The sequence below is a fragment of the Meles meles genome, chromosome 3, assembly GCF_922984935.1.
Source record: "Meles meles chromosome 3, mMelMel3.1 paternal haplotype, whole genome shotgun sequence".
Lineage (NCBI taxonomy): Eukaryota > Metazoa > Chordata > Mammalia > Carnivora > Mustelidae > Meles > Meles meles.
In genome coordinates, this window is record NC_060068.1 from 153,124,934 (window position 1) to 153,151,048 (window position 26,115).

General features: G+C 34.9%; 1 protein-coding gene across 5 annotated transcripts in view; it reads left to right on the forward strand.

Annotated features, from left to right (window-relative positions):
- Positions 1–26,115, forward strand: part of RICTOR (RPTOR independent companion of MTOR complex 2) — a 128,708-nt gene that overhangs the window by 93,107 nt on the left and 9,486 nt on the right. For 4 of the 5 annotated variants that reach the window (XM_045998756.1, XM_045998759.1, XM_045998761.1 and 1 more), the window contains 16 exons: positions 1,052–1,187; positions 1,583–1,782; positions 2,010–2,136; positions 2,741–2,905; positions 3,095–3,171; positions 3,620–3,698; positions 9,683–9,792; positions 10,466–10,553; positions 11,929–12,021; positions 12,377–12,483; positions 13,128–13,357; positions 14,878–15,886; positions 16,166–16,237; positions 19,634–19,811; positions 20,607–20,691; positions 21,472–21,705. In XM_045998756.1, coding sequence (XP_045854712.1) covers positions 1,052–1,187; positions 1,583–1,782; positions 2,010–2,136; positions 2,741–2,905; positions 3,095–3,171; positions 3,620–3,698; positions 9,683–9,792; positions 10,466–10,553; positions 11,929–12,021; positions 12,377–12,483; positions 13,128–13,357; positions 14,878–15,886; positions 16,166–16,237; positions 19,634–19,811; positions 20,607–20,691; positions 21,472–21,705 — 2,990 coding nt within the window. The remainder of the gene's footprint in view (positions 1–1,051; positions 1,188–1,582; positions 1,783–2,009; positions 2,137–2,740; positions 2,906–3,094; positions 3,172–3,619; positions 3,699–9,682; positions 9,793–10,465; positions 10,554–11,928; positions 12,022–12,376; positions 12,484–13,127; positions 13,358–14,877; positions 15,887–16,165; positions 16,238–19,633; positions 19,812–20,606; positions 20,692–21,471; positions 21,706–26,115) is intronic. The other variant, XM_045998758.1, reaches the window with a different exon arrangement.

A 26,115-nucleotide genomic window follows, 5' to 3' on the forward strand; every position in this document is an offset into this window, starting at 1 on the left:
TTGGAGGGTTAGCCATTTGTCCTCCTCTTTACATTCATTCCCCTTAACCAAGTTAATGTTCTCCACACCTTTCATAAAACATACTAATGTTCATGGCATACACAGTACTTCAAGCTACTGTGCTGTTCTCTAGTACCCCTATGCATTTTTTACTCATTCTGAGTTTAGACTAATCCACTACCGTTACTGATCTCATTCGATAAGAGAGCCTTTACTTCATGTTTCTGAAAAATTTATGTCCTTAACTTTATTATTTGGTTGTATTCATCTACTCATGATATTTAACTTAATATCTGTATTCAGTTTATACAAAACATATATCAACTTAACTTGGAATAAAGAAGCTGAGCCTCAACTTTCCGTACTGGTTGAAAACAAGGATGAAGTCTCTTTCAGCTTTGTTTCTCCACATTCTGGAATTGACACCATTATTGGATTGGATTGTAATGCATGAAATTAAATTGAACTGAGTTAAATAGAAGCTTAGCCCGTAATGTTCAAAGTTGTAACATTGAAATATAAATTATGTTCATTGCTTCATAAATTCAGTTTCTTAAATTTTACTTGCAGCTTTTGTGCTTGGTTTTTTGCCTAATGGTAAAACAGACAGAATTGTAGTATGATTTGTTTTGCTTACAATTATCCAGTGTAGGATTATTTTATAGAGTCATGGGACAAAGATTGTCACAAAGTACAAAAGAAGAAAATTTATGTTCAGGTGTCTTCTTCGTATTATCCAAGCCTATCTTCTAGCTGTGTTATATCTGCATTTAGCCAGCTAGTGTCTTTGTTCTCTGATATTTCTTTGAGGCATCTCTCCATAAAATTCTTATTTCACAAACTATTCTTCACAATTAAGGCAGGTTTTTTGGTATTTTGTTGTTTTTGCATGTGTGCGTGTGGGTGTAATGTACCAAATGTTTTTATTCCTTGCCATTTACTCCAGTGATTTAAACCCAAGACATATTCAAGACTTTATTGTTATGTTAAGCTTTGGTTAAGATTTTAAAGTAATTTTGGTTTCTTTTTGCTAATTTTATTTTGCTCTTAGGTTTGTACGAAGACTACTTTACTTTTATAAGCCCAGCAGTAAGTTATATGCCAACCTGGATCTGGATTTTGCCAAGTCCAAGCAGCTCACAGTTGTGGGTTGCCAGTTTACAGAATTTCTTCTTGAGTCCGAAGAGGTAATCAGCATTTTGAATATTTTCCAGAGCAAATGTTTTTCACTAAGTTTGCCCCCTCCCTTTTATTTCTGAGTATGTATAAGTTGTATTTAGAAACATAAGGAATGAGCTCAGACCTAGATTTGAATCCTGACTCTGTCACTAGCTAGTTATGTGACTTTAGACAACTTATGTGCCTTACAGAAGAACTGGTTTTGTCTTTGTAAAATGAGAGATAATATCATCTTCATGCAGGATTGTGTTGAATGAAATTTAAAAGAACATACTCAGTGGTTGGTATCCATTATTAGTAACTTCATCATTATCATTACATTTCTTGGATTTGATTAAAGTTAATTTTCTAATTATAGTCACTAAGTGCTTTTCCAATAATATCACAATGTATTTGCTTTTAGGATGGGCAAGGATACTTAGAAGATCTAGTAAAAGATATTGTTCAGTGGCTCAATGCTTCATCTGGAATGAAACCCGAAAGAAGTCTCCAAAATAATGGTTTATTGACTACCCTTAGTCAACACTACTTTTTATTTATTGGAACACTTTCTTGCCACCCTCATGGAGTCAAAATGCTGGAAAAATGCAGCGTATTTCAATGGTAGTTGTTTCAGTATATTCCTGAACTTTATCTTTAATGTAGTCAGAAGTGGCATGCTTCCTATTCCATGTACATGTATTTGGTAAATTCTGTTAAAATCCAAAAAAATTAGAGTTATCTTGATGCTTTGTTACTCTTTTTTATGTGATATTTATCATTAAATGCTTTCTTCTAGAAATGCTTGTTTATATTTTCATCCCCTTCCCCCCTCCTTTTTTTTTTTAAAGTCTCCTTAATCTCTGTTCCTTGAAAAACCAAGATCACTTACTGAAACTGACCGTTTCTAGCTTGGACTATAGCAGAGATGGATTGGCGAGAGTTATCCTTTCCAAAATCCTTACTGCAGCCACTGATGTGAGTATAACATGAACAAAACTGTATTTTTTATAGCTGTATTTTTAAATTTTACTTCATAAAATTTAGCCAAGCAAAATTAATTACTAATTCTAAGAATATGGTATGGGATTTGAGTTTACTTAAAATAGTAGTTCCTCCATGGGGTGCCTGCCTGGGTGGCTCAGTCAGTTAAGCGACTGCCTTTGGCTCAGATCAGGATCCCAGGGTCCTGGGATCAAGCTCCATATCAGGTTCCCTGCTCAGTGCCGGGGGCCTGCTTATCCCCTTCCCTGTGCCACTTCCTTCTGCCTGTGCTCTCCTGCTCTCTCTCTGTCAAATAAGTAAATAAAACCTTTAAAAATAATAATAAAAATAAAATAGTAGTTCCTCCAAGGAACCATATACAGTACCCATATCTTTCTATAAAGGGGAAGAAGCAGCTAGATTGAAGCAAATATTTTATTTACCTAGTATTAAGAAAATATACCAGGGGCTAGATCCTCAATTCCATTTTTTCTGCTGTTTTCAAATAGCAAAACTGTCCCAAAACAAAGTCCAAATAGATTATCCATGAAGTTTGGGTTTTGTTTGTTTGTTTTTATATTTTCATTTATCTTTGTAGGCCTGCAGGTTGTATGCAACAAAACATTTAAGAGTATTATTGAGAGCTAACGTTGAATTCTTCAATAACTGGGGCATTGAATTACTAGTTACCCAGCTACATGATAAAAACAAAACGATTTCTTCTGAAGCTCTTGATATTCTTGATGAAGCATGTGAAGACAAGGTGAAGGTTTATTACTTTATAATAAAATACTTGGACATGATTTTTATTGTTATTTTAATTAAACTTTATTAAGGTACTGAATTTTAATAGAAAATTATGTGAAATTATAATGTACTTAATATAGGTGTTTTGGAAGCAATTTACTACCATTTTGCAATTGTTAATTTGCCTGATAATTACTTTCTTTAGGCCAATCTTCATGCTCTTATTCAGATGAAGCCAGCTTTATCCCACCTTGGAGACAAGGGTTTGCTTCTTCTCCTGAGGTAAATGTTAAGTAAATTTTTCTTGTAGTTATGTTTTTTGTTGTGTTCTCTTTAGCAGTGTATTTTAAAGCTGGATTCAATCCAAACAGGAAACACTTTAAAGAGTTTAGTGTTAACTTCTGAAAGAGGTCTATTTTAGAGACTTAGATATCCTTTAATACTGAAACTCTGTCTTTTCATTGTTTTCCTTAATGTTTCTTTTATATTTCTATGTCTCCTCATGATTTTCATGACATTTTCTTTACTGTGATTGAATTCATGTGTTTTGCAAGATTATGAAAATTTATTTATATTTGAAATTATAGTAAATAATAGTTGACCTTTTACTCTCAAGATGAAGCTATTCCTAAAGTCTTTTAACTCTTTAAGCTCAGTATTGCTAAAGACATTTTTTCTCCTTAAACACTTGTGGTCAGGCTCTGTATTAAACTATTGTTTTAATTTACAGATTTCTTTCCATCCCAAAAGGATTTTCCTATCTGAATGAAAGGGGTTATGTAGCAAAACAATTGGAAAAGTGGCACAAGGTAATTTTCTGTTGAGTAAGCTTCAGTTTATAACTTAGGAAATAGATCTATGAATTTAGAGGATTTTTTTATATCAGTGTTTTGAAGCTTAAGAGGTCAGATATTTAAACATTCATATGAAGTCATCTTAAATTCTGTGTAATTATTTGTGTTTATATTTATCCATTTTTTAAACCACCTTGTTTTATAGCAAACCTACTGATTTTGTGTCCATTCTATTGTAATTTTTCTTTCAGTTTAATTGCTATAATCTACTAGTTTAATTTTTTAACCCTATTTACTATCATTTCTTTTATTCTTGGTTCCCTTTTGATAGCCCTTTTAAGCTATAACTAAAACAATTTTCCTAAATAAAGTAAGATTATAAAATGATTCTACCAAGCAGATACAATAATCTAATTAAACTTTATTTTAGGATGCTACTTGACATAAATCTGAGAATGTACTTCTTGTTATTTTCTTTAGCTTTTCTTTAGTTTTTCTTTAGTTGGTCATCATTTAGTTGGTTAGCTTTTCTTTAGTTGGTCATCATTGTGATTTTATTTTGGTCGAAGCATTCTTAATTGTCAAAACATCTTAGAAACCCATGGATGATCAATGCTAATGTAAATAATTTTTAGGTTTTTCATAATTTCAGTCATTGTCTATATTGAACCATATTTCACAAGAAATTCTCATTTTTTAAAGAATTTTGTAACTATAAAACTAGGCAGTGTCTGGGTGGCTCAGTTGGTTAAGCATCTGCCCTCGGCTCAGGTCATTATCCCAAGGATCAGGCCCCATGTCCGGTTCCCTGCTTAGTGGGGAGCCTGCTTCTCCCTCTGCCTCTCCCCCTGCTTGTGCTTGCTTTCTCTCTCTCCCTCTCTCTCTCTCTGAAATAAATAAGTAAAATCTTTAAAAACAAAAACATGATTTAGGGATTAAGTCTTTCTTAATGAATGAATTGGAGAATTGAAATAAGATGTGATAGTTTTATTTCATAAATAGAAGTTATTTAAACAAATTACCATAGTAAAATCGGTCACCTTATTATATGATTTATAGTATTAGGAAATTGCTTAGCATATCTAGTAAAGTACTTTCAGATAGTAGGTACAAAATATAACTACTGTAACAAAGGCATGTGCATATAAGGAAACACAAAGGAAGGGTTAATGATTCCGCCCTAGGGATTAGAATTAGCAAAAGAAATGTTGGGTGGGCTCAGGAAAGGATATGATATTTGAAATGGTCTTTAGGAGTAGGTAAATAAGTTGGATGAAGGGTATTCAAGGCCAAGGGTGCAGAATAATAAATCTGTATAGATTATGGGAACTTCAGATTTGTGAAGAAAGCTATATTCCACTTAGTTGCAGTGAGGCTAAGTGAGAAGTGACGAGATGAGGCTAGAATGGTAAGTTAGAACTAGATTATAGAAAGCCTTATAAACCCCATTATGTCATTAAGGTATTTCAATTTAATTGGAAGTGGGGGAATTATAGGTGTTTAAAGAGTAGTCATAATCAGAGCTGTGCTTTAGAAACATGATAGGTCGCAGTGTAGGAGTGGATATTTGATTATCAAAGGTAAAGCGTAGGAATATTGAGACCAGTTAAGAAGAAAGATTTGATAAGAATGTGAACTTCAGCGGTGCCTGGGTGGCTCAGTGGGATAAGCCTCTGCCCTTGGCTCAGGTCATGATCTCAGGGTCCTGGGATCGAGCCCCGCATTGGGCTCTCTGCTCAGTGGGGAGCCTGCTTCCTCCTCTCTCTCTGCCTGCCTCTCTGCCTACTTGTGATCTTTGTCTGTCAAATTAAAAAAAAAAAAAAAAAAGAATGTGAACTTAAGTGGTGCTGAGATTGGATAGGCAGGGATACATTTTCTGGACATCTTTGAACTAAGATGAACAGGATGTGTGGACAGATTGGATATAGTGAATGAAGAGTCCATCTTGACTCTTTAGGTTTCTAATCTCCGTGACTGAGCATGCAGTGAACCACCATGAAGAGATTGCGATTACAGGGGTGCCTGGGTAGTTCAGTCGGTTAAGGATCTGCCTTTGGTTCAGGTCATGATCCCAGCATCCTGGGATTGAGCCCCAGGTCGAGCTCCCTGCTCAGTGGGGAGTCTGCTTCTCCCTTTCCTTTTGCCCCTTCCCCCCACTTGGTGTTCACTCATGTTCTCTCTCTCTCAAATAAATAAATTTTTTAAAATCTTCAAAAAAGAGATTGTGATTACAAAAAATGGTTTGCAGGTTGAGGATAATGAATTTTGAGTATGTTGAATTGTATTGCTCTGGGATGACCAAAGATGATATCCAGAAAATATTTGGAATTGTGGATCTAGAGCTCAGGTATGTGCTGGAAGATCGCAATTTGGGAGTCTTCAGTATGTAGTAGTAGTTGAAACCTGAACTGAGTGAGATCACCAGGGAAGATATAAAGAACAAAAAAAAAAAAAAAAAAAAAAAAAGAAGAAAGGAAGGAAGGAGGGAAACAGACTGGAAATTGCTCTCTAAAGAACATTCTGGTTTAATGAGGGCAATAGAAGGACAAAGACACTGAGAAAATTGCCAAAGAGAGTGGTGTCATTAAAGGATACTTCAGGAAGGAGAGGCCAGTGATAAATATTTGATAAAGAGGTCAAATAAGATGAACAATGGAAAATAGCTGAGGATTTGACAGTTTGGTCATTGGTGAATTTTGCTAGAGCTTTTTCAGTAGAAAGTTACAGACATGCTGAATCGTAGTTACAGTTAGTTAAGCAGTAAATGGAAGGTGTAAAAATAAAGACAACATAATCCTCTCTCTCGAATTAATTAGAGAAAAGAAGAAAGGGAAAGAACTTACTGATTGCCTACCATTTCAAGTCTTATTTCATGTAATCTTCAGGGCAGCCCTGTGAAATACATTCTGTTATTTCTATTTTGTGAATAAAAATTTGGAGGCTAAAAAGAGTAAACTTTATCCTAGAGGAATAATTTATCCTAGGTCACAGAACTTAAAAATAGCAGAACAGGGATGCTCTTTGATTCCAAAGCCCATGTTCACTGTATTTGATTTCCTCCCAGTAGCTTATGGCATGCCAGCATGGACTGAGACTGTCTCTGTTTCAAGGTAATAAAACATTGAGCCAGTACAATATTAAAAACTCACTCATTCCATTTAAATCTTCACCCTAGCATCCAGACATAGACTTAGAAACACTACAGTGGAGGGAGGATTCAGTTAATCTCATCACTCTTTGTGCTACTTCTCCTCTCCATTTACTGGCTGTCTGCCAGTTTAGGGCCTCTTCAGCTTTAGAGCAGGAGGAGGAAGAAGAGGCATGGGGCTAAGAACAGACTGACTTATTTGGTACAATTTTTATCTGGGCTGTTTAGCTTTGAGTGTGGCAGATTTCAGATGTTAATTCCTCTGCTTGAGCATTACTTTCAAGACCTCACCACTGTGCATCTCTCATTTTCAGTTCCCTTGACTAGGGCAGTCAAGGGCTCCTCTGCCTGCATACTTACATTGCCTTCTGGTAGATAGAGGTCCACCCCTCAGTTGGGATTTTCTTGCCCCTCCAGATTGCTCCTTTTGGGCAGAATCCTCAGGATGACCCCCATAAGAAACTCGGTATATTTCACAACTACAAATCATACCCCTGACCTTTGGCTAGGTGTTTTCCAAATGAATGCCTTTGGTCAAAAGATTAACCACAGGAATGTAACTACTCCTGTGCAAAGCTCAGAATAACTGCCTTTTTTGCACTAAGATTTTCATACATAAAATTTTTTTAAAGATTTTTTTATTTATTCATTCGACAGTGAGAGATTACAAGTAGGCAGAGCAGTGGACATGGGGGGAAGGGAAGCAGGCTCCCTGCTGAGCAGAGAGCCCTATGCAGGACTCAATCCCAGGACCCTGAGATCATGACCTGAGCTGAAGGCAGAGGGTTATTAACCCACTGAGCCACCCAGGTGCCCCTAAGATTTTCATACGTAGAGGAAAGTTTGGTAGTAGTGTAGTGGTAATAGTAGTGGTAGTAATAATTATGGTATGCTCATAGTATTAAAACCTCTTATTACTATTACAAAGTAAATATGGAACCTAAAGGAAAAATAGGAAAAGTATGTTTTTAAAGGCTTTAAGTAGGAAATTAAGGTAACACCAAATTCAAATTGTCTGAAATGGTTTTGAATGGAAAATGTTTCCCTGTGCGCTTATTCTGTCTTGTCTTTTTTTATATATATATATTATTTTATTCTGTCTTTTCTGAAGGTAATGTCTGTAATAGTTTATTTTATGTGCATTCAGAGATGTTCTATCCATCTATAAGTATATACTCTTTATTTAAAAATCCGAATGTGTTCTGTTTTCAAGAATAGATAAGAATAAGTTTTTCATTTAGCAATATATTTGAGGGATCTTTTCAGAGCTGTACATTTAAATCTAGCTTGTTCTTTTTAATGGCTGCCTCGTACATTGTGTGAATGTACCTTAGCTTTCATAACCACTCCTGTATTGATATTGTTTCACTTTTTTTGTTTTGTAAACCGTGTTTGCTGGATATTCTTCTGTATGCCTTTGAATGCTTGTACATGTATTTCTGTAGGATAAATTTCTAACAGTGTAGTTGAGTCAAAAAGTATGTGAAGTAACGTTTTTGATACATACTGCCAAATTGCTTTCCAGAGAGGTTCTGCCAATTCCTTCTGAGCAGTTTAAAGTAGAGATCTTTTAACATTTACCCTAAAGATACAAATGTAGTGATTTGAAGGGACACCCGTACCCTAGTGTTTATAACAGCAATGTCCACAATAGCCAAACTATGGAAAAACCCCAGATGTCCCATTGATAGCTGGGATAAAGAAGATGTGGTGTATGTGCACACACAGGAATATTAACACAGCCATCAAAAAACCAAAATCTTAGCATTTGCAATGATGTGGATGGAATTAGAGGGTATTATAGTAAGCGAAATAAGTCAATCAGAGAGGCTCACTGATGTGTGAAATTCAAGGAATAAAACAGGATCATATGGGAAGAGAGGAAAAAAATAAGATGAAACCAGAGAAGGAGACAAACCATAAGGGACTTTTTTTTTTTTTTTTTTGGGCCAGAGAGATCAAGAAAGGGAACACAAGTATGGGGAGTGGGAGAGGGAGAATCAGTCTTCCTGCTGAACAGGGAGCCTGATGCAGGACTCGATCCCAGGACTCTGGGATCATGACCTGAGCTGAAGGCAGATGCTTAATGATTGAGCTACCCAGGCTCCTCAAGAGACTCTTAATCATAGGAACCAAACTGAGGGTTGCCGGAGGGGTGGGATGGGGTAACTGGGTGATAGACATCAAGAAGGGTATGTAATGAGCACTGGGTGTTATATAAGACTGATGAATCACAGGCCTGTACCTCTGAAACCAGTAATACGCTATATGTTAACTAATTGAATTTAAATTAAAAAATAGTTTAAAAAAGGAAAAAATAGAGATCTTTTGCAGTAAAGATGGCAGTATGACTGATTTTCAGTTTAAAGAATTTAAAAGTTTTTCAAGTTTTAAGTTGGCAACATTTTTTACATTCGACTTGATTTAAATCAGTGGGGAAAGCGGTACTAGTTTTTGCCAAAAGATGCTAAAATGATGCAATTCATTTAATTTTCTTTTTAAGATTTCTAGTGAATATGCTTACGGTTTAATAATAAGAGGCCAGTTTTTGTTTGTATTTAATGGGGAAGGGATTTAAATAAGATGAAAAACAAAACTATTAACTTACTTGTATGGACTCTGAAATACTAATTGAGAATGGGATTGAGTATAAGCAGAAAGCTTTTAGATATGATAGAACATTTGCATTCATAATACCATGTTCTACCATTTTAAAAAATGTCTTAAATTTCTTGTACAGGTGTTCATTTTTCTCATATTTATGCTTTTAATATTTGGTGTGTACCTAACATGTTATAAATTTAGTGAATAATATGATACTCTTTACAACTGAAACAATATTATCTTCCAGGAATATAATTCAAAATATGTTGACTTGATTGAGGAACAACTTAATGAAGCACTTACTACTTATCGAAAGCCAATTGATGGTGATAACTATGTTCGTCGGAGTAACCAAAGGTACAGTCTAGTTAATGGAATAATTTATTACTGGTCCTCTAATATAAAATTCAAGCCCAGTTCATAATAATTCTTTATTTTTTAAAATTTTCTGAGTACTTGGAGATTTTATTTCCTTCACTGACATAAGAAAAAAATCTTAAAGCATAGCATTGACTGCTCAAGAATTCCAGTGGCACTCATAACATGCTGAATACCCTTACTAATATAATTTATATATCTTCCATGCTCTTACCCTAGTCTGTTTTTCTGGTCTCTGCTCTCTTACCATTACTCATTACTTTGAGGCTAGCTAACCTGTTACTTTTCTAGAGAAAACCTCATGCTTTTCCACTTTAATATTTTTATGTATGCTGAGAGATTATATCTTTATCTACTACTTTATTAGTAGTCCTTGTTTTATTTTTATTTTTTTTTTAAAGATTTTATTTATTTATTTGACAGACACAGATCACAAGTAGGCAGAGAGGCAGGCAGAGAGAGAGAGGGAAGCAGGCTCCCTGCTGAGCAGAGAGCCCGATGCGGGACTCGATCCCAGGACCCCGAGATCATGACCTGAGCCGAAGGCAGCGGCTTAACCCACTGAGCCACCCAGGCGCCCCAGTAGTCCTTGTTTTAATTAGCATATTGTAAATGAGGCAATGGGTATATCAATCATCTTTATTTGTACTAGATTACAGCGTCCTCATGTCTACCTGCCTGTACACCTCTATGGACAACTGGTACACCACAAAACAGGCTGTCATTTGTTGGAAGTACAGGTAAAAACACAATTTACTTGTTTTAAAGAGCTACAATCATAGAAAAAAATCTTAGTATTGCTAAAGTGTAGTACCTTTGCAAAAACTTCTCAAAAGCCTTAAAGTTAGCAGCATTGATAATGCTTTTAAAGCCTTCTATCTTATAACTGAATTAGGCATTCTGTGTTTGTAATCCTTAGATGTATCACTGGTTTGCGTGCCTTTCCCTGACTTACTTGTCACCTTTTGCATAGCTAATATGTAGAGTAAGTGAGCCACTTAAAGTCTGAGTTCAGTCCTTTGTAGTTTGTTGGAAAGTTCATCTCTTTTGTAGAAACATACTGAAAAACTGAATTTCTTCATTGTTCTTGTGGGGAAGTTAAACTGAGCCTGATACAGATTGAGTTATCTTTGGTGAGCACAGACTGGAAATATTAATTGCTGTTTGTTTGTACCTCCCTATTCTCATATACTTTATGGAATATAACAGGCTTTGTGTCAGGCAGTTATTCTTTGATCATATGCACACCAAATTTATGGCGGTGAATATGTCTTGCTATTAAGTGTTTTCAATAAATGCAACTTTTTTCTTATTTTAGAAATAGATACAGAAGTATTTGTGTGTGTGTCTTTTGAACAATAGTAATCTGGCAGTTTAGTTCATTTTTGTATCAGTGTTCATCCCAGGAACAAAAGTTTTACATAAATGTACTCTATAGTGTCCTATTTTTATATTAAGTCTGTGAAGACTTTTGGAGCACATATCTTTTTTTTTTTTTTTTTTTAAATATTTTATTTATTTGACAGAGAGAAATCACAACTAGGCAGAGAGGCAGGCAGAGAGAGAGGAGGAAGCAGGCTCCCTGCGGAGCAGAGAGCCAGACGTGGGGCTCGATCCCAGGACCCTGGGATCATGACCTGAGCTGAAGGCAGAGGCTTTAACCCACTGAGCCACCCAGGCGCCCCTGGAGCACATATCTTTACAGTAGTTTTTTTTTATTCACTAGTATTAAGTTCTATTTAAAATACTGATAATTATGACTAAGATTTTTATAGTACTAGGTACCAAGTACTTTGTTAAGGACTTTCTATGTAATGCTTAAGTCATTACACCATATGAAATAGATCTCTCTTCTAGAGATTGGAAATCAAGGCATGGGGGGTTAACTGACTTGCTCAAAACCACATAGCTTGTAAGTGCTCACTATAGAATATGAATTCAGAACCCCTGCATTAATGCTGCTTAAGAAAGTTTACATAAAATTAAAGTTTACATAAAATTATTTTAGAATTTTAAATTTGTAAAAGTTACTAAATGCAAACCTTAAAAATTTGATTTTAAGATGCTTTGAAAACATATTGTTACTCATGTTTTTTTTTTTTTTTCTTTCTCCAGAATATTATTACTGAACTCTGTCACAATGTTCGTAGTCCAGATTTGGATAAATGGGAAGAAATTAAAAAACTGAAAGCATCTCTTTGGGCCTTGGTTTGTAATAAACTTCTATAAGATCTTCATCATTTTTAGATTTTTAAAATTTTCCCATTAATAGTAAATAAAAATCATTTTATTTAGAACTTGTTCTCAGATTAATATTCTAGGACCAAAATTGTTTCTGCCCATTTTAAGTATAATTTTTAGACTGGAAAGTTGATGATTAAGCTGTTAGTTTTCTTGCTAAGACAAATGAAGCATTAATTTCTCAAGTTCTGTATTTAAGGTTTCTTTTCACATTTTTTTTCTCTCTCATAGATGGGGTTAAATTTCTTCTTAGCTCTCCAAAGCTCTTGAAAGAGTTACTCTTATAAGTGTATTTGATATGTGTTTTTTTTTTTTCTTTCAGGGAAATATTGGCTCATCAAATTGGGGTCTCAATTTGCTGCAGGAAGAAAATGTGATTCCAGATATACTAAAACTTGCAAAGCAGTGTGAGGTTCTTTCAATCAGAGGGTATGTTATTTCACTCATAAATCTTTCTTGTGTATATATTGTTGTTCACAAGTAGCTGTGAGGGAAGAGTATTCTATGATTTAAAAAGAAAAGGTTGGGGAGTGGGTTGTGCATCTGGCTGGCTGGCTCAGTCAGTAGAGCATGCGACTCTTGATTTTGGGGTCATGAGTTCGAGCCCCACATTGGGAGTAGAGTTTACTTTAAAAAAAAAAAAGATTTTTAAATGCACTGTTTAACATCTTACGGAGCTCCTTGTTTAATGTTACCATTTCATTTTTATCATTATAATTTTGAAGTTTAGTAACTGGCAAACAGTGAAAGTATAGTGTATATGCAGTATTCTAATAGCCCTTATATTTCACATTTTCCCAGAAAAGTTCGTATATGCCATTTTACTCTAAAATTGCATTATGTTCTTTTAAATTACTTCTTTGTAATTACTGTGTATGTTAAGAAGGTGTTCATGTTACTTACGGCTTCTAAGTTACTCCTAACTCATTTTAATACATTTTTCTACAAGCTAAATAATTTTTAATGACTTTAAAAAAAATTCAAATGTACATATAGCAAACTAATATTTTGGTTGCTTTAAGAAATCTCAGTTTGGAATTATAAACTGTCATTACTACATCTTTTTCATATAGGACCTGTGTATATGTGCTTGGGCTCATAGCCAAAACCAAACAGGGCTGTGATATTCTGAAATGTCACAACTGGGATTCTGTAAGGCACAGTCGCAAACATCTGTGGCCAGTGGTTCCAGATGATGTAGAACAACTCTGTAATGAACTTTCATCTATCCCAAGCACCCTCAGTTTGAACTCAGAGTCAACCAGCTCTAGACATAATAGTGAAAGTGAATCTGCACCATCAAGTGAGTATTCTTGACAAGGTCATGTTAGCTGTAGTTAACATTTGTGTTTGTAATATCATAATATAAATGTATTTGTTACATTCCTAGTGTACTTTTTTCTAAGATACTTTGGCAGTCATGGGGTCTTTGAAAATATGTTATCTTTTCACAACAGAGAGTGATAGCCAACAGACTACATTGTTCTCTCCTTGCTTTTCTAAATAGCCTTTGGAAAAGCTTACTGACAGAGTTAAAAAATAAGCCATGTGCCAAAAGAACCATTCCCATTTTTGCTTATCATAAAATCTAAAAAGTGAATGCTTATTTGCTTACCTTTTTCATTTACATAATTTTTCACTCATTTTTCAGATAGAGTTTGTTGAACCAGAATGTATTTGTTAAGATACATATGTTAAGATAAATTTACATACTCATTTTTGAGAGAAGAGCTAAATTTTAAAACTAAATATTGAAATTCTTAAAAGATAGAGTATCAAAAAATAAATAAAAAACAGTTTGTGGTTTTAAGCCTTGTGCTAAATATTGTTAGTTGTACAAAATTTAAGACATAGTTCTTTTTAAAAAGATAGTGCAACATTTTTCAAACCATATTTCACCAGGCCTAAGATGCTGTGAATTATAAGATGCACCAGTATTTTATGTACCACTGAAAAAGAAAAAAATACTGCCTATTAAACTAGGACATACCACTGATTACAAGATGCATTCTGATTTTAGAAATATTATCTGTGGAAAAATGTGTATCTTAGAATTGAGAAAATCTGAAAATATATTATGCAAGTTTATTTGGGATTTTATTTTGCTTTCTTTCAAAATAAATTTCAAGTAGTTTATAATTACTGAACAAAAAGTTAAAAATAAAAATAGGATAAAATATCATAGATGTCATTGGGCACCCAGATTGAGTCTTTTTTCTTTTTTCTTTTTTATTAGAGTTAGACCCTGAATTTAGATGAGATCCTTAGTACCAAAAGGAAAATAAATAAGCCTAATTGATTTAAACATGAATTTAAAATGCTGTGACTTGGTTCATTATAAGTATATTTTAAGAGGAAGAATTCACTTCTTATAAGATTAATTTCTCCCACATATTATGATTAGAAAAATAAACTAACAGGAATCTCTGCCAACTGAGTGAACATCCATGGTCAAATCTCCTTTTTCCTTTAATTTTATCTTGAATATTTGGAGGTTTTGGAAACTCCGTGCCATTAAAACAGCAAGCAGAAAACCACTTCATGTAAACTCTGCTGTAAGGAATCCTATAGTTTTTCTTGGGAAATAACAGAAGTTCCTCATAATGACATAATTTCACATTTTTATTTAAGTTTAAACACTTGGTCTCAAGAAGTTCTTTTTTTTTTTTAATGTGGCTCCTCAGCAGTTTAACTCTTTATTTTTGAAAATTTTTTCCCCAGATGACTATTCCACAAAGAATTATTGAAATAGGTCACAAACAGTTGCCATGATTTTGTTTTGTCATTTTTGACGTGCTTGTTTTAACAATCTTTTGATCACAGGTATGTTCATAATGGAGGATGACCGATTTGGCAGCAGCTCTACCAGTACGTTTTTTCTTGACATCAATGAAGATACAGAACCAGCATTTTATGATCGACCTGGACCTATAAAGGATAAAAATTCATTCCCTTTCTTTGCTTCTAGTAAACTTGTGAAGAATCGTATCTTAAATTCACTTACTTTGCCTAATAAAAAACATCGCAGTAGCAGTGATCCGAAAGGAGGGAAACTGCCATCTGAAAATAAGACAAACAACAGGCGGATCAGAACGCTTACGGAGCCCAGTGTTGACTTTAATCATAGTGATGATTTCACACCCATATCCACAGTTCAGAAAACATTACAATTAGAAACTTCATTTGTTGGGAATAAGCACATTGAAGACACTGGTAGTACTCCAAGTATTGGAGAGAATGACTTAAAATTCACCAAGAGTCTTGGTACGGAGCATCACAGAGAAAACACAAGCCGAGAGCGATTAGTTGTAGAAAGTTCAACAAGCTCACAAATGAAGATACGTAGCCAAAGTTTTAATACAGACACTACAACAAGTGGCATAAGTTCAATGAGTTCAAGTCCTTCACGAGAGACAGTAGGTGTTGATGCTACAACTGTGGACACAGACTGTGGAAGTATGAGTACTGTGGTAAGTACTAAAACTGTTAAGACAAGCCACTATTTGACGCCACAGTCTAACCATCTGTCTCTCTCCAAATCAAACTCAGTGTCCCTGGTGCCTCCAGGTTCTTCTCATACACTTCCTAGAAGAGCACAGTCCCTTAAAGCACCCTCAATTGCTACGATTAAAAGTCTAGCAGATTGTAACTTTAGTTACACGAGTTCTAGAGATGCCTTTGGCTACGCTACGCTGAAGAGATTACAGCAACAAAGAATGCATCCATCCTTATCTCATTCTGAAGCTTTGGCATCTCCAGCAAAAGACGTGCTATTTACTGATACCATCACCATGAAGGCCAACAGTTTTGAGTCCAGGTTAACACCAAGCAGGTGAGCAAATACACATTTAATGAACAATAATGGTTGCATTTTAACAGACTTAAATGGAAAGCATTAGTAGACAGGTTTTACATCTACGTAAGCCTCAGAACTGACCAATTATAATTGCTTACTATGGTAGGCTATAAGCTCCTAGTTACCCGATATGATTTGAAATGGATTCTTGCAGCTGCGAGGGGGGAAAAGACATTCTTTTAGGCCCTGAAAATAAACATATGGTTTGCAAGGACACACAGTCACAAGCTTTTTTTTATTTCTTGCTTCTGCAAGGATCGATTTTAAAAAGAAGCATGTCGGGGGAATCAGGAGCTTAAGACCTACAATAACAAACAACTTTTTCAGGTAGGTCAATTTAAGGCTCCAAAAGTTGACCTTTATTATTACTATATTTTCTAACTACAAATTTTAGTGAAATTCTCAATTTGTCTTCCAAGTAGCTGTGATTATTTAGTAGGAACCTAACGAACATTACATGAATTACTTGGCCCTCAGAATTCAGCAGTAGCAGTTTGTCTATGCTCAAGAACTTTTATTAGGAAATTTCTGTGCCATGTGTAAAGACTGTGACCAAGTCGATCAAAATAAATAATTTGATTTTACCTTTAAAATATATGAAATGTAAAATTTGTTGTGAAGATTTCTGTACCTGTTGTTTTTGTTTTTGTTTTAAGATTTTATTCATTTATTTGACAGAGAAAGACATAGGGAGAGAGAGTGAACACAAGCAGGGAGGAGTGGGAGAGGGAGAAGCAGGCTTCCTGCTGAGCAGGAAGCCCGATGTGGGGCTCGATCCCAGGACCCTGGCATCATGACCTGAGCCAAAGGCAGACGCTTAATAACTGAGCTGCCCAGGCATCCCTGTTTTTTGGTTTTTTTTTTTTGTTGTTGGGCCAAATACTTAAAAAAAATTACTTCATTTTTGGTTATAAATTCCCATTTATTTAAATGGATTAGTATTTGTGAAGTACTGAGAATAGTGCTTGACAGATATCATCATCATCATCATTGGCATTATGGGTAGTTATTTCTTTATGTACATTTGGGTTTTATGGAACCAAATTCTTAATAATATTAATAATATTCTTAATATTTCAGTAATGCTAATGCACTTAGTAGAAGGGATTCCTTTGTAGCAGATAATAAATTATACCCTGTTTGATAGAATTTTATAAATTATGCAATAATGTCTCATATAGAAACTCACCCATCTTTGTCAGCCTCACCAATTCGGAACAAAGACAGGTGGATCTCTTAATAGCTCACTAGTCTAAATCTATCAGTAAGGTTCATGAATTGTATTCAGAAGAGGTACCTCTGACACATAGTCAAAGTTGATATTTATTCTAACAAGCTTGGATATCAGGTATTCAGGCCTATAGGAGCAACAGTTAGAAGCTTCTGATTGGTAGGAACACTATAACAGGAAAGGACAGCTGATAAAATTGGTAGCAAAGAAGGAAGCTTTGATAGTACAACAAAAAATTTGAAAACTCAAGAGATCACTGCACAGCCAGGGCCAGTGAGTAACCTAGCACAGCAAAATAAGCAGTAGAAGTACTATTGTCATACGGCTCAGAAAAATAACGAAGGTGCTGTTAACTCTGAACCATTCACTTAGGTTGATTATATCCTGTCAAAGCAAGCATTTCTGTCCAACTTGTTGAAGGCATATAGAGGGATGCACTGTTTAAATATTCTGAAGAATAGACCAGAAAAGACAGCTACCCCCAGTCACTTACATCTTAACCAGTCTGGGTTCTTAGAATCTTATTTCCTATATTCTCTGTTAGACCAGGAGAAAGTTATTTGGAAATTTTACCCCTGGATTAAAGATGAATAGATGTTTTTATTGGGAGGGAAAAAAAAATAAAAATAAGAAAAAACAGACGGGAACAGCTTGTACAGAGGCATGACAGCATAACAGAACTTTGTTTATCAAATCTTTCATTTGTTTTTCAAATTGTATTTAGTACCTATTCTGTGTGTACCAGGTTCCATGGAGGAAAAAATCATGTTGGCATAGTGTTTCTATTTCTACTTCTTACCTTTGGTTAGTTCAGAGAAAATGAAAGTGATGGAAGCTAACTACAAATTTACTTTAAGATAACAGTTTGGAATCCAGGCAAAAAAGGACTATTGTTATTTGTTTTGTTTTCTCATAAAATTAAAAGGGTAGGCATGCAGATGCCTGTGGTATAATGGAGAGCCTGACACAGCAGTCTTAAAAATCATATCTCACTGAGCTATTTCCTTGGGACATGGTAGAACAAACACTGAAGTAGGAGCTCTTAATCCTAACTAATCCTGGCACTGAGTGAATGAGCTCGAAACAACGTTTCATAAACTATGCTGTAATGTCTCATCTGCCTAGACTTCAACAGCTTTGCAACACTTCATCAGCCCAAAACAAAACTAGGCAGACCTCAGTTGCTCACTATTATGAATCTGTGTGGGAAGGTTCATGAATTTTGAAATATCTAGACCTTAGTTGCCTCATCTAATAGAATTTGGACTAGATCAGTAGTTTTAAGCTTTTCAAATACTGCTTTTTAACTAGAGAATCTCTTTCTTCACAAAAGCATTTCTGTGAAGGGCAGGTAATCCAATAATCCTTCTTTCACCTTCAGTACTCCTTTAAAGAAAGAGTTCCATGAAGTAAGAGAGGTTTAACAATATAATTTTAAAACCACTGACCCATTTTATGAAATTTGTCAATTTCAGTTAGTGGTTTTTACTATGCTAATTTGTTTTTAAGATTTTTTTAAATTTGTCCGAGAGAGAGAAACACAAGCTGAGGGAGAAGCAGACTGCGCTGAGCAAGGAGCTCTGTGTGGGACCCTGGGATCTGACTGAACTAAAGGCAGACACTTAACCAACTGAGCCACCCAGGCATCCCCACTATGATAATCTTAAATTACTATTTTGAAGGATTTCTTTTGTGTGCATTATTAAATAATTCCTTTTTAAATATCAGGCTATATGGTTACATTTTAAATGACTTGGGTTTCTCAATGCCAATGTTCATTAACTGGAGCCTTGTGTAGTGCTTTGTATATATGAAGCAAGTGCCTAGTATATATTTTAGCATGTATGTTGCATGAATAAGAAATCTGTATCTTATGGAAATACCAGTATACTATATTTATTATGGAGTCACTAGTAAGGAGTGCATTGAGGAAATATCAGTGCTTTAAATAAAAGTGCCTTGTAATATTTACAAATGATGACATAATTGCTGTTTTGTGTCTTTCTGCTGTGTTACATAAATCTTGTTCCTATAGCATTAAAGTAATTACCACACAAAGGATGATAATTGTTCTTATTTTTCATAAAAATAATGTTAAATGGAGTTAATAGGCATGCCCTTGGTTGTATGATAGCAAATTTACTAGTTTGAAATGATTGTGAAGATAGTGCTTGGATCATACCTGTGACTTCTGGGGTCATTTTTTTTTTTTTTTAATTCTAGATATTGAAAGTTATCTTAATTGCCCACCTTTTCACTTTAACCCAGGAGGCCATTGTAGTTATTTTTCATAACAGTTCCATTATGGATGATCTTTTGTATATCATTTTATAACAGCTAAATGATTTCAAGTGTTTATATGCTCCTAATAAAAAAGGTACCACTGTTTAGTACTTGGCTAGCTAAAAGGTTACAAAAATTATAATTTCTCTATATGATAAATATTACAAATCAAGAAACTAATGCAAATGGGTTTTTTTATGGTTTTATAGGTTCATGAAAGCTTTAAGTTATGCTTCATTAGATAAAGAAGATTTATTAAGTCCTATTAATCAAAATACCCTGCAGCGATCCTCCTCAGTGAGGTCCATGGTGTCCAGTGCAACATATGGTAGTTCCGATGACTATATTGGTCTTGCTCTTCCAGTAGACATCAATGATATATTCCAGGTATCATGAATTCTATATTCTTATTATTTCATATTGTATAACTGCTTATTAGAAATTAAGTGATTACTATTTTGGGAGAAGATAATTATTTTTAAGGCAGTTTTATTTAAAAACATTTTGTGATGAAAATTATTTCACGTTTCTCAACTGTTCTGTACTTTTTTGAGGTATACACCCTTTGGTGGTATACACCATTCCAAGTCCCCAGAATATTATACTTCCTTCTCTTCCCACAGTAAAACAGCATCTTGTTTGATTTCTTTACCAGTATACTCTCTGAAGTTTAGTTAATTCTTACTTTGCTTTTTAATCACATTTGATTTATCCTGTGTTTTTGTCTTTTTTGTTTTTTGACATTGAACACAAAGTTGTGTAAGTTTGAGGTATACAGTATATTCCTTGGTTTTTGTTTTTTTTTTTTGTTTGTTTTTTAATCCATGAACCTGTTTATCCTACATAGGACAGCCACATGTGTCCAGTAATATAAGGTTGTCCTAATCCCACGAGATACTCACAAATATCTACATGATACAGTACTAAAGAATCCACATTTGCTCAGGAGTCTAAAGATATTTTAGATAAATTCTAAAAGCAATTGTTTTAATATTTATTTAAATTACTAAGAGTAGATGAAAACTTTAAGGATTATTATTTTATCAAGTTTTGGTAATTTAACCTTCTTTAGTGAACTTTTTGTTGTAAGTTCATGTGCTGTAGTAATTCTGTTTAAATTGCATTTTGTTTAATTTTGCTAATATTCATAAAGTGAACTTCTTCATAATTGATGTGTTTTAGGTAAAGGATATTCCCTATTTTCAGACAAAAAACATACCTCCACATGATGATCGAGGTGCCAGAGTGTTTGCTCATGAGGCAGGAGGTAATGCATGGTTTTTGTTTTCATGAGACTCTTCTTTGTATTAAAAAGAAAATTCTTTTTAAAACAGAGTTGATGAAAAAGAAAATTTTTTCAGTAGGATAACATTAAAAATTCAGATATACTTACTTTTGGATCAACTTAAAAATTATGCCAAAATAATTGTTTGAGTCAATTTAAAACTAAACCACAATATATTTTTGTGAGGGACTTTAACCGTTCTACCCAGCCTCTCAAGAAGACAAAAATTAGATCATTTGATTCTATTTTTAAAAACTAATGCATGAAAAATTTGTGATTCTGATTCTCAAAGGTGTTTGGGGGAAGGAGAGAGAGAAAAATGTACTTAAACATTACATGATCTCTCTTTATAATGAACAGTAAGATTATAATGAATATATGCATGTTAGCCATAGGTTTAAAGCTTCGTAATCTTGATTTTTTTTAGTGCCTCTTTAGACTCAGAATTATTACATTTCTTTATAGAATTACTGAGAATAATTGAAGTTATGTCTTAATTGTATGATTTTAGTTTTCCATTTTGCATTTAAAATTTTATATTAAAGTAATATAAGCTTATCTGCCAACTTTATTTTCCTAATTTTAGGCAAATTACTCTTTTTTTCTCCCCAGTTAAAGTTAAGATTTTGAGCCATAAAAAGAGTTCTGGTTTTCTTCGCTTATATTCCTTCTTTAAAAATTCATGTAGTTTGAGACATCTTGAAAAGAGGTGTCATTGATACTATCTTTATCAGATTTTGTTTCATATTTACTTATACACAGGTCTTCCATCTGGAACTGGAGGTCTTGTAAAAAACTCTTTTCACTTGCTACGACAGCAGATGAGTCTTACGGAAATAATGAATTCAATCCATTCAGATGCTTCTCTGTTTTTAGAAAGTACAGAAGACACTGGATTACAGGAGCATACAGATGATAACTGCCTTTACTGTGTCTGTATCGAAATTCTGGGTTTCCAGCCCAGTAATCAACTAAGTGCAATATGCAGTCATTCAGGTAAGTGATTATGTCCTTCTCTACCTAATTTGAATGTGGTCCAGTCACAAGCCATGTCCCACTTCTGCTGACCATCCCTTTTAATTCGGTTCTTACTACTTCAGTCTTAGTTCAGTCACTGAGCATTTCCCTTTTGGAGGATTGGAGGTTAGTGTTTTGTCTCCAGTTTTGGCCCGTTCCAATTCATCTTTCATACTATTCCTGGAATTAGTCTGTTGACAGTTCTTTACTGGCTATTCATGCCCACCACACAAGATTCTTTGTGTGATCTATTGTCTTTTTTTCCCCCGTTGGACTATTATTAACATAAAATGTTACATTACTTTCAGATGTACAGTATGATGATTCAGCAATTCTCTTTTTCTTCTCTTTAAATTATTTTTTAATTCCAACATAATTAACATAGTGTTATATTAGTTTCAGGTATACAGTATAGTGATTCATTAATTCTGTATATTCATCAAGATAAATGTGTTCTTGATCCTCTTTATCTCTTTCACCTGTGGCCCTACCCTCCTCTCTTCTGGCAGTCACCATTTGTTTGCTGTGTTCTAGAGTCTCTTTGTTTATTTGTGTTTCTTTTTTTTGTTTGCTTGTTAAATTCTACAGATGAATGAAATCATAGGGTATTTGTCTTTTCTGATGACTTCAGTTAGCACTATTCTCTCTAGGTCCATCCATCCAGTGCTGTTGCAAATGGCAAAATATCATTCTTTTTTTTTAATTATTATTTTAAATTTTTTTTTTAAAGATTTTATTTATTTATTTGATAGACAGAGATTGCAACTAGTCAGAGAGGAAGGCAGGGAGAGAGAGGAGGAAGCAGGCTCCCTGCTGAGCAGAGAGCCCAATGTGGGGCTCCATCCCAGGACCCTGGGATCATGACCTGAGCTGAAGGCAGACGCTTTAACCCACTGAGCCACCCAGGCGCCCCTATCATTCTTTTTTATAGCCATGTAATACTCTGTTGCATTTCTATACCACATCTTTAGCCATTCACTATGAAAACTCACTTGGGTATTCCATATCTTGGCTATTATAAATAATGCTGCAATAAACATAGGAATGCATATATCTTTTCAAATTAGTGTTTTCGTTTTCTTTGGGTAAATTCCCAGTATAACTGGATCATGTGGTATTTCCGTTTTTAATCTTTTTTTCAGGAATTTCCATACTGTTTTCTACAGTGGCTGTACTGTAAAGGGCATTCCCATCAGCAGTGCACGAGGATTCCTTTGTCTCCACATCCTCACCAGCAGTTGTTATTTTTTGTGTTTTGATTTTAGCCATTCTGAGAGATGTGAAATGGTATCTCGTGTGATTTTGATTTGCATTTCCCTGATGATTGAATGATGTTGAGCATCTTTTTTTTTTTTTTTTAATATTTTTATTTATTTATTTGACAGGGAGAGATCATAAGTAGGCAGAGAGGCAGGCAGAGAGAGAGAGAGGGAAGCAGGCTCCCTGCTGAACAGAGAGCCCGATGCGGGACTCGATCCCAGGACCCTGAGATCATGACCTGAGCCGAAGGCAGCGGCTTAACCCACTGAGCCACCCAGGCGCCCCTGTTGAGCATCTTTTCATGCGTCTGTTGGCCATCTGTATGCCTTCTTTGTAAAAATGTATAGGTCCTCTGCTCATTTTTAATTGGATTATTTGTTTTTTTTGGTTTTGAGTTGTATAAGTTCTTTATATATTTTGGATTTTAAGCCATTATTACATATGTCATTTGCAAATGTCTTCTCCCATTCAGTAGGTTAACTTACTGTTTTATTGATGGTTTCCTTTGCTGTGCAGAGTCTTTTTATTTTAGTGTAGTCCCAATAATTTTTAAATTTTTGTTTCCCTTGCCTTAGGAGGCATATCTGGAGAAATGTTCCCATAGCTAATGTCAAAGAAATTAGTATCTGTTATTTTCTCTAAGGGTTTTATGGTTTCAGGTCTTACCTTACGTCTTTAACCCATTTTGAATTTACTTTTGTGTATGGTATGAAAGTGGTCCAGTTTCATTCTTTTGCATGTAGCTGTCCAGTATTTCCAGCACCATCTGTTAAAGAAATTGTCTTTCCCCCCTTGTACAATATGGCCCCCTTGTATAATTTGTCCTAGGTTCAGTGACCAAATAAATGTGGTTTTATTTCAGGCCTCTGTCTGTTCTGTACCAGTGATCTATGAGTCTGTTTTTGTGCCAGTACCATACTGTTTTGATTACTTCAGCTTTGTACTATATCTTGAAATTTTCAGGATTACTTGGCTGTTTGAGGTATTTTACCATTCCATATAAATTTTAGTATTAGTCTCGTTCTGTGAAAAATACTGTTGTTATTTGGATAGGATTGCATTAAATCTGAAGGTGGTTTTGGGCAGCATAGGTATGTTATCAGTAGTGGTTCTTCTAATCCATGAACATAGATTCTCTCTCCTTTTGTTTGTGTCATCTTCAGTTTCTTTCATCAGTGTTTTAAAGTTTTCAGAATATAGGTCTTTTCCTCATTGGTTAAGTTTTTCTCCAGATATTTTCTTATTTTTGGTACAATCATAAATGGAATTGTTTTCTTAATTTCTCTTTCTGCTGCCTCATTAGTAGTACATAGGAATGCAACAGATTTCTTTGTATTTCATAATTTCGGGCATGAAAAATGTGTTTTCCCTGCTATTCCCTCTTCCCCTAGCCCCCATACAGAAACTAACATACAGACACTCCCTTTGGCTGGTCCACCTCATCCTAAATGTCAGTATTTTACACGTGAAGCTGTCCCTCACTCTCTTAAGTCAGATGTTCACATTCCTTCCTCTTTACTCTCATTGTCCTTATAATCATTATTGGTCATTATTTTTTTCCCTTCCACTCATTAAGTTCTTTCAGTGTATGGACTGTCATGTCTTTTCATTTTTATATTTCTAATACCTAGCTGCATACCACTTTGTAGTAGACAATATGTTTTTGGTGAGAGGCAGACCCAGATTCAGCTATCTTACATGATACAACAAATGCCATATGCAGATCTTCCCCAACTCATGATGGAGTTACATCCCGATAAACCCATCCTAAGTTGAAAAAAATCGTAAGTCAAAATGCATTTAAAAGTCAGGAAACAACAGATGTTGGTGAGGGTGCAGAGAAAGGGGAACCCTCCTACACTGTTGGTGGGAATGCAAGCTGGTGCAGCCACTCTGGAAAACAGCTTGGAGGTTCCTCAAAAAGCTCAAAATAGAGCTACCTTATGACCTAGCAATCACACTTCTGGGTATTTACCCTAAAGATAAAATGATCTGGAGGGGCATGTGCACCCAAATGTTTATAACAGCAGTGTCTACAATAGCCAAACTATGGAAGGAGCCTAGATGTCCATCAACAGATGAATGGATAAAGATGATGTGGTACATATACAATGGAATACTATGCAGCCATCAAAAGAAATGAAATCTTGCCATTTGCAATGACGTGGATGGAACTAGAGGGTATTATGCTGAGCGAAATAAGTTAATCAGAGAAAGACAGTTACCATGATCTCTCTGATACGAGGAATTTGAGAGGCAGGGCAAGAGGTTTGGGGGGTAGTAGGGAAGGAAAAAATGAAACAAGATGGGATATAATATGTGAATTGAATATGTGAATATAGTACTGCATTTGTAACAAGTGCCATCAAGAATAGGTACATGGTATCAGCAAAGGAATATAACCAAGTAGGCAGGTCAAAAAAGAGACTTCTAAAGAAGTTGATCTAAAGAATGAATAGAAACTAAAAAAGGTGAAGATGGAATATAGAAAATTTAAAGACAGAGTGAACAGCCTAAGCAACGGTCTCCTCTCATGAGAGCATGCACGGAGAGTAGTAGGGACCAGAAGGACATCTGTGTGAGTAGAACCCAGACAGTAAGAGCGAAGGAGATATATGATCAGCCTGGAGAGATGGGCAGAGATCAGATCCTGCAGAACTCTTGCTACCTAAAGTATGGCCAGCATACCAGCAGCATCAGCATCACCTGAGAGCTTGTCAGAAATGCAGAATCTCAAACTCCACGCTATGCACAGAATCAGAATCTGCACTTCCACGAGACTCCCAGGTTGTTCACGTGCGTAATAAAGTTTGAGAAGCATTCCTGTAGGCCATATTGAGGATTTTATGTATCAGGAAGAAGACTTCCATACTGTCCATGGCAGATGACTAAAAAATAATCCCTGTGCTATTTAATGATAGTTTTAAAGGAACATCTAGACTTGAACATAAGACATTTCTTTGTCTAAAACTTCTGGTCTGGTGGTAATGGTTCAAAAATATAAAGCTCAGAGGAAAGGCTATTGGAATGAGATATCTGGTAACATTTTATTCTGCATCTGCCACCTTCACAGATTTTTTATGCATTGTTTGGTTCTAGTTTGCTTATAGGAATGGTTTTTGGTTTTTT